Source organism: Limulus polyphemus, unplaced genomic scaffold (genome assembly GCF_000517525.1).
Source record: "Limulus polyphemus unplaced genomic scaffold, Limulus_polyphemus-2.1.2 Scaffold442, whole genome shotgun sequence".
Taxonomy (NCBI): Eukaryota; Metazoa; Arthropoda; class Merostomata; order Xiphosura; family Limulidae; genus Limulus; species Limulus polyphemus.
In genome coordinates, this window is record NW_013666052.1 from 169,725 (window position 1) to 179,187 (window position 9,463).

At 29.9% G+C, this 9,463-nt stretch overlaps 1 protein-coding gene across 4 annotated transcripts in view; it reads right to left on the reverse strand.

The window, feature by feature from the left end:
* Positions 1-427: 427 nt before the first annotated feature.
* The window catches only part of LOC106458310 (coiled-coil domain-containing protein 61-like), a 50,888-nt gene continuing 41,852 nt past the window's right edge, over positions 428-9,463 (reverse strand). For all 4 annotated transcript variants that reach the window (XM_022384487.1, XM_022384488.1, XM_022384489.1 and 1 more), the window contains exons 9-11: positions 7,443-7,531; positions 3,504-3,581; positions 428-1,611 (exon numbers count right to left, since the gene is read on the reverse strand). In XM_022384487.1, coding sequence (XP_022240195.1) covers positions 1,508-1,611; positions 3,504-3,581; positions 7,443-7,531 — 271 coding nt within the window. In that variant the 3' untranslated portion in view covers positions 428-1,507. The remainder of the gene's footprint in view (positions 1,612-3,503; positions 3,582-7,442; positions 7,532-9,463) is intronic.

A 9,463-nucleotide genomic window follows, 5' to 3' on the forward strand; every position in this document is an offset into this window, starting at 1 on the left:
ACTCTCAATCTGCAGGTCGCAGGTTCAAATTCCCATCACCAAACATGTTCGCCCTTTCACACATGGGGACGTTATATTGTGATAGTCAATTCCCACTATTCATTGGCAAAAAGAATAGCCCAAGATTTGACGGTGGGTGATGACGACTAGCTGCCTTCCCTCTAGTTTATCACTGCTAAATTAGGGACAGCCTGCACAGATAGCCTTAGAGCAGCTTTGTACAAAATTCAATACGAAATAAACCAAATCTTCAACTGTTGTTAGAAAAAGGATTAAGGAATCTCTTGCCAAATTCTACCTTTCTTTTGTTTTTTCCTTACTAAATGTGAAACATTTTCTGTGGTTGTATTAAGATGACTTTAACTTTTCTTATTTGGTGTGTCTTGTCTTTAATTGTCAATAGTTATAGTAATTAGTTTAAAAATCATTTATGTATATGTATGTATGACAATTTTATTACAGTCAAGAGAGTAAATTACACCAGGAAAAAACCAAACATAATAATTTTCTTTACTTCTGGTTTATAATTAGAATACACTGTTAAATTAGTTAATCATACATCTGAGTTTAAGGATGTATCATAAACAGCTTAATACTTTGTAAACTTAAAACTAAGCCTAATATGGATGTGTAGTATTTTTTTTTTCTACGCTGTTGAAGATAATTATTTTATGTGGTTTACACAAAACTTACCATTCTTGTTGATTTTTTACTTATTACCTGCAAGAGGTGAAAGTACACGTATCTCTTACAGATAGTATCATTACAAGTTACAATGACTTAGCTTTTTCATTAAACTGAAATTAGTCTTATTGACAGACTATTCCAATGACATTCATTTTCATCTATTTTAATTACAAGTTGCAGAGTTATAATTTGGAAGTTTATAACATGCATGATAAAATTTCTTGTACCAAGAAGTGTTCAAGCAGATCCTTAACAGACTTAAAATATTTTTATGAAGTAATTTGTTATAAAATATATGTGAATATATATATACAGAGGTAAAGAGAAATGGTAATTGTAGGTCATACAAACCAATCTCTTTGCAAAAGTCTGAATTCTCACATTCTGAATACAAGTGCGTAAGAAAAAAATTTAATTTTCTGAAAACTTTATCCAAAGTATAGTATACAAACAGTTTTTACACACATGACAAGGAATAGCCATTTTTAAAATACACCAATGATAAATTTTATAAGTAAAAAACTCTTCATAAAGGCAATAATTCTTACATATCTGAGAATTTCAAAGTTTTTAATTTGAATTTTACTCTCTGTTGACATATTCTTGACTAGTGTAAGGATGTAATGACCAAGCATGTTTCTTAGATTTATTTTTCACTAACAAATCTATATAATAATTTACTTTTAGTTCACAACTGAATTTAAGAAAGAATGAAACATACAAATCAAATAGACTTTAGATACAAGTATCTAAGGTTTGGTTCAATGTATCGCCTATTATACAAAAGTCAGTTATTAACAAGAAATTTAAGATACATTAATTAAAAGGAATGCAACCTCTGTCTTTTTTTCAAAAATTTCTGTAAGCCTCTTAGTTCAACTTCATTTTGGAAACTTTTAGTCTTTACTCTTGATGGTGGAAGTTCTAAAGAAAGAAAATTTGTATTATAAATATGAAAACATTTGGTTTCTAAATTTTAATGATCTTCTTGTTCTTTTTATGAGCTATTAAAAATGGAGACTAAATATGAAATTAATAAAATGTATATGTATTTTTTTTATAAGGTGATAATCAACATGCAAGCTGAACAATAATTTAATTGTATTAACACTTTTTCAGAATGTATTAAACTGATGGTGCATTAATATGCAGTTTAGTGTTTATCAAGTACTTTAAATGCATTTTAAATTGTACCTATCCAGTTGACAGGCCCATTTATTCTACCCCCGCCCCACCCCCAAGCTAAGGAAACATACTTTCGTGCCCCATTGCTTGAAATTAATATTAATTTAAATAAATTAGTTATATATGTCTAAACCTTTCACAAAAAAAGGAAGGAGTCCATTGCAGAAAAGCTCACTCCTTTCAGAAATGAGAAAATTTACTGAAAAGAATATATTAATAAAGTTACTATTTCTTCACATACAAGTATTAATGAACTGTTTGACATTAAAACTTTTGTATGCCAATTAATGTTTGCCCTAAAAACACGAGGATTTTATACACTAGAAACATTTGACAATCCAAAATCTACAAGGAAAAGAAACAATCAATTAATATTTAAAAAAAAATATCATGCCTCCACACAAATACAGCAGCCAGGGTAAAAAATACTTTGTTTTTAAAACATATATACATAAAATAAATATCACAGTAACATTGCCAGTTACAAAGAAATGATATCCTGTATAAAGTGTCCTAAACATTTGGCTTTCTTTTTAGACTGTAAAATGTTTATTGTGGTTTGGGAAGTGGCACACTCGGTAAAAGACAAGGGTACACACTTCCTTGGAAACGTTTTAACTGTCAGCAAGGAAATTGCTGTTTTATGATGCATCTTTGGACACATTTGGAATATTGTGCTCAGCCTTGGGCTCCTTAATTCAGGAAAAACATTGAGTTGTTGGAAAGGTTTCAGAGAAGAGTTACTAGAATGGTACCTGGGATGAAGGGGTTGTCATACAAGGAGAGGCTGAAATCTCTCAAATTATTTTCTCTTGAAAAAAATAAGTTAGAGGGGGGATCTGATTGAGGTGTTTAAGATTGTAAAAGGAATTGATAGTGTTAATGCATCATATTTTTTTCATATTTAACAGTGAGAACAGTAGGACTAGGGGACAGAAATATAAATTTTGGCAAGGCAGGAGTCATCTTCACCTAAGACAGATTCTCTTTTTAACTGGGTGGTTGGCCTTTGGAATGGGTTGCCTTCAGATGTTGTAGAGGCAGTAAATTTAAGTGAGTTTAAGAAAAAACTTGACAACTATATGAATGATAAGTGCTGGCTTTAAGATTTTTTTATTATTATTTTAATCAAGAAAATGGAACAGCCAAGATGGACAAATAGGTCCCATGTTGTCCCAAAATATTATATTCAGGAAGCCAAACTCAGGGTTGTACTTGCAGCTTACCTTCTTAGCACAATATATTAACTTTTAATGGGTCTACAGCCAAAAATAGAATACCACTGCTGTCCCAGATTCAGAAGTGACACTGCATAATTGTATTGCAGTTCTCTTCCTAGTAAAATATAAGGAATCAATAATATATACTTGTTGGTGAAGTACAATTTTTTAAAATTATTCTCAGAGCTGCTTTTGAATTATGTTGAGACATGTCAGCTGCAAACGATGTTATTGTTGTTGTTGAAGTTAAGCACAAAGCTACACAATGGGCTATCTGTGCTCTGCCCGCTACGGGTATCGAAACCCGGTTTCTAGCGTTGCAAGTCTGCAGACATACCGCTGTGCCACTGGGGGGCAGCTGCAAACGAAATTATAAGTTAGGTACATAATAAGGAAAAGGTGTAAACAAACCCTTGTGTTGTGTATCAGAGGTCTTTATGCTTAAATTGCTTGATCTTTCTCTTGAGGAGCTACGACTTCTATTACTTCCTGTAAACAGAAATAGAAAAAATATAGATGAATAAGAAATTCATATTAAGCACAAGTTGCATGTGCAGCAAGTTTTTTTTATTTTAACTCTTTTGGGTATTTATAAAAAATATCCCCTTCTACAAAAAAAAAGTAAATCCAATGCAAAGTGTAATGAAACACATCTTTATAAAAAAGATACAATTTAAAAAGTTTTGCTTGTTTACTGTAATTTCCCTACACACATTCAAATTTTGTTTAGTAACTCAAAGTATTGTCTAGTTCAGCAAACAGGTTTAATATTTAGGTTAAGAATTAAAAAAAACTAACTAACTTATTTGCAAAACAGTGTGGGATCACATTACTGTTTTAAGATGACATATAAAATACATTCTTCATGATTGTGTAGTACAGTGATATTTTATAGTAGTCTTCATCTCATGTACAAACAAGATTTTTGTCATAAGATTATTAATATATAAAGTGGACCATGTGTCACAGTAGAAGGATAAACAAACAATATACTACAACTTGAAATCTTTACAGTTGTCACAGAAATTATTTCATTAACTAAGTCATTATGTATACAAAATATTTGTAACACTACTCAAGGGTCCCACATTTTGACATTGATAAAATTCCAGGACCTTTTAAGCTTATCAATATCTAAATTAAATACTTCATGCAAAACTTTTTTTGTCAGACTGTTATTAAGTTAATAAACAGAAAAAACAACAGTATCTTGTTCCACTGTTTTTTTCATTTAAATAATTATTTTATTTTGATAATACAGATTTTTATCATTTGTTGTTTCATGAGAACATCATAAGTTATGTACTGAAGATACTATTTAGCATGCAAATTAACCAGCATAACCACTAATAATAAACATAAAATGAGTCAACTCTCCTCCTACAGTGTTTATAAAAATCAGAACAACACACAGTAGTAGTTTGAAAAAACATTTGATGCTAAACTAAAAGTTTGAAGTGCTTTTAAAGGTTAAAATAGTGTGTACTTTAGAATATAATTTTTAATGAAAATAAATAAATAATTGCTGTTTCTTATAGGTCAGAAAAAAAAAGATCAAGTAAGAGTCAGAACGATTGGTAGAGATGGTTAGCTGTTGGTAACAAGAGTTCAAACCTACCAAACATTGAGAGCTGTCACTAAGTGTTTTTATATTAATGAGCTAAACGTTCATAACACCTAGTCCGGAAGTGGAAACTAACCTTAGTAGTTATAAGTGCAAGAAAAATGTCAGTTATGAGCTACAAGACTTCTGCCAACAGACTCTATAACTAGTTTGCTGGTGCTTGATACATTCCTTTTTAATGTTTTTTATTTGCTCTTACAAAAAGCAAGATAATTAAAATCTCTAAAAGTGTTTTACATAGATCATGATAAGAGCAAATACTCAACTAAAACAAGTACCGACTATAAGGAGAATAAAAATCATATCATATAGATTATTATTTTCTTTCAATTTAACAAATAAAAATTAAATTTATTTTTTCCCAAAACACATCAAGTGAAATGTCTATAAACCTTTGAAACACTGCTTCTTATTTATCCATAATTCATTTGTAGATGCTATGGTTTTTATTCTATTATTTCTTCAAGTTTTACAGCACTGAAATGATATTTAAAAGCCGTTCCAGATCTAGAAGAACAAAACTATAGATTCTCGCACTTTCCCCCAGAGGTTGAGATTTATAGGTTTAATATGCACACATGTGGTATTTTTCAAAATTTTGTTTAGTAACTTTAAGTTTGAATAAAATAATAGTTGTTTCCAGCAAGCTCAAAATGTTTATGCAGGCCAACTGTAGATTGTGATAGTCAATTAAGGCCATCATGGCAGGCCCATTTATCTTGGGTTAGGTCAAGTTGTAATGTAATGCATTATTTTCCTTCACAGTAGACACAACACAACATGTATGCAAAGTTCTGTTCAGTTTGGGCAGGAAGAACCCTTAATGTAAGTCATCCTTTTTTGTCATTTTTATTTCTGACATTTAAAATTTTTTTGGATATCTATTAATACAGTTTAAAACTTAATGTTAGAAAATATTTCAAAGACCATGTATAAAGCATGTTTGTGACACACATGCATATTACCATTCTGGAACTATCCAGGGTATTAACATGTTACGCAGTCTAAAGTACTAAAATTATTTTATAATCTTACATATCTGCAAACAAAGGTTTCTAATAACAAAACATTGAAAACCTTCCAAACACCAGTCACAGAAAAGAATTAATAACAATAATGAAAACATTATCAAAGGAATGAAAAAAAAGAAGCGACTCCCAGTTATAATTCAGTAAGCTGATTCGTCTAGAATGTATAAACAAAACAAGAAATAGGCTAATAAGTAGTCTGTGGCCTTTTAAATGTAAAACACACTTATAAATAAAGGACAAATAGCTGAATACACAATTGACTGTATACAGTATATAGGAGCTAAAGATCTCAAACTGAATGCAATGTTCAAGATCAACTCTGACCTCATTAATCATCAAGTTTACTATAAACAAACAAACACACACACAAAGTATTGGAAATAATTATGAAAATACACAGGTGATATTACATACAAGAGTCACAAACAATGAGTAATAGAAATAAAATGATCAGTTTTTCATTGCAATATACATTATTACACAAAATATACACTTGATTTTTATTGTACCACGTGTTTACCAATTACAAGTTATCAAATATTATAGTATATCTAATTCTATTTGTTATTATTGTACTTTTATTATAAAGATTATTTTAGACTGTTAGCTTAATATATGCGCTTAGGACTCATTACCAATACCTGGTTGAATTTTAGTTTCATTCTAAGGAGGGTTACTCTGATCAGAAGTTAATATTAACAACAGAATGGACAAAGGCTACATAAATAAAAGCTATAGAGTACTTGTAGAAAGGACTATTATAGCCGGTTTAAAGCAAAACAATTTCTATGTGTGTGTTTCTAGCATTGTATGTGCACAGACATAACGCTGTGCCACTGGTGGGCATAGCCTGTCTTCAGATGGGTGAAAGTCTAACAAAGAAGTTGTATAAACTATAGCTACTACAATAATGACAATATATAATGCCAACAGTAGAGCTGTGCAATATAATTGATTAACTACCGGCAACTATTACATTGATTATCATGAAAATAACCAAATAATTGCAATTATTGCTTCTGATTATTACTTTTTTTTCAATTATTCCATCATTTGATTAACCAAAATTACAACTACAATGATTGTCGGGTAAATAATCAACTAGTTGAAATTGGGGTTTCTGATTATCAATATTTTTTATTATTCCAACTATCCAACCAATCAAAATGCTAGTACCAAACTTGATTGCCCTGTCTTTGTTATAGCAAAATATTGAGGCCATCTGCCATTTTCATTACTGTTTAACATGACTAACAGTTGGTTGGACTCACTGGGAACTTTTTATTTATGTTGGTGAACTGAAGCCAGAAGGAAGGCAAACGATGTGGCAACACCTGCCATAAATACCACTAATTGCCCAGTTCTAGCCAACAAAACTATGAAACATCCACAGTCATGACTAGAGTTATAGTCAGTCTAAAGAAAGCCTACAATTAATCCTCTATAGAACATATACAGTCTGTCTTTGAATGGGAAATAGACTAAATTTAGAAGTACTATACCTTATCCACAAAGAGCTATGATTTCCCAATGAAGATTTTAGATATATTATATGAATCAATATAAATATTGCTTAAAAAAATACAGAACATTCATAACCACAGATATAGAATGTATGTTGAAATAAATAAAGTGTTTTTTCTTTTCTGAAAAAAAGAAAGAAAAAGACATTGGATAACAGAGGAAGGTACTCACCAAAAGAAGTCCGAGAACTTGACAAGCTTGGAATGTAATGATCTAAGCCAATTCTTCCAGCTGAAAGAGCTCGCCTTATTTGCTTTCTTCTAAATCAGGATAATAAAGAATTAATTATAAATTGTTCTACCTTACATACAGCGAAAGTTATTAAAATAGTGAATTACAAAAAAATAAAATAAAGTTTAGTAAATTGAAAACTATAAACAGTAAAATGAGTTTTTGACAGAATTACACATTAGAATAAAAATATCTCAAAACCACTTGAAAAAGCAACATACCCACTGAGGGACTTAAAAAATAAAATACAAACAAAATGACCACATACTAGGTTGAAAGATCAGTAGTATTGAAGAGTGTGCAAAATTAAAAAATGTTATGAATTTTTAATATAAAACAAAACATGATTTAAATCAATATTTAAATAATCACAATGCATGATCAAATTTGTTTTTCAGGTACTCAGAACATAAAATACAGATACCTGATAATAACCATAATCACAGATTCAAAGATTTAACTGTCAAAATGGATAGTTGTGAGTTAACTTGTTGAGTTTAAATAAGAGTCCAAGTTGTAGAAGAAAAACTAATAGAGTTTAACAAAAGATACATAAATTTAGAGTAAAACCAGACAATCAAACACAGATACACAAAACAAAGTGAATAACAAATCTGATTGTAATGAAAGAAATATGAGAAAGGTACAATTTAATTTAGAACTGAAGAAAAGCTATGACCACAAACTGTACGCAAAACTAACAAAACAAGTAGGCACAGTTGATCATTTTAAAACAAAGGGAAAAAAAGGACAGATCTATATAAATCAGTCGACTATAGGTTTAGAAGTGATCTTCCTGAAGATACAAAAACTGCTCTCACCACTAGCAATACTCTCTATAACTAGACAATTACATGCTCATCATATCAATCTTTAGCATAGGCTTAATTTCATGATCATTCATTTTTATCATTAATAAGTATTATTTGGGGTAAAGATACACATATAGTCAAAATGAAAATTTCATCTTGAATTTTATTCAGATGGAAATCAAAAGATTACAGGAAAACAATTATTCAGATTCTCATTACTGTCAAAATGGTAAAATATATTTTATTCAACAACCAGGCAGCATATGTGTGTGTGTCTATATACAAATATATATCCCTGAATATCTATGCCACATATAAAACTACTTATAAAGTAAAAGAGACAGGCACAAAGATTAAGAAAATATTATTCATTTGAGGCATTATAGGAAATTTTTTCAGATGCTTCCATGTTGTTTCAAGTATCTCTCGAGGTAGTGAAAGCCATCTAGGTAAAGATCAGGTGCTGGAGAAATTCTAGAGCAGAATGTATACAGAACTTTAAACATATATTCCCTGACTTTTCCCCAACCATTTGCATTCTATAAACATATGTTATGCTCAGAAATCAACACAAAAAAAAATTATCTGACTTTTAGACATTTTTTCCTTGACTATATACACTCTATACAGCATTCAATCACTCTAGTATGCTAACATCAATGAATTCCAATCTTTGTTTTTTCACCAAGAAAATGAGTTTAAATATATGTAATATCTGGCATATCACACAAAATAGTATACACAAGCAATTATATTTATTAAGCACTCAAACTAATTTTCAAGCAAAACTTATTAAAGCTTAACCCTTTCGAGACGAGTCATGGGTGAAAGGCCATGTCATCTCATTTGTTAATATTTTTTCAATATTTTATTGAATTACTATTCCATGAATTTATGTCAATAACACTGGTATCAAACTGTACATTATAATTCAAATTTTAGTACCATATATTACTCAATTTCTTAATTTAAAAGCAAATATTAAAAAAAAGAATAAAAATTGATTTTTGTGAGACACATGGTATGTTGAATGCAGCACTGGTTAGAATTGAAATTCAAATTACTGATATTGACAAGCTAGAACATAAAATAACAGCCTCTTATCATTTCAATTTGCTAAGATATTGCTCATGTAATAAATCAAACACA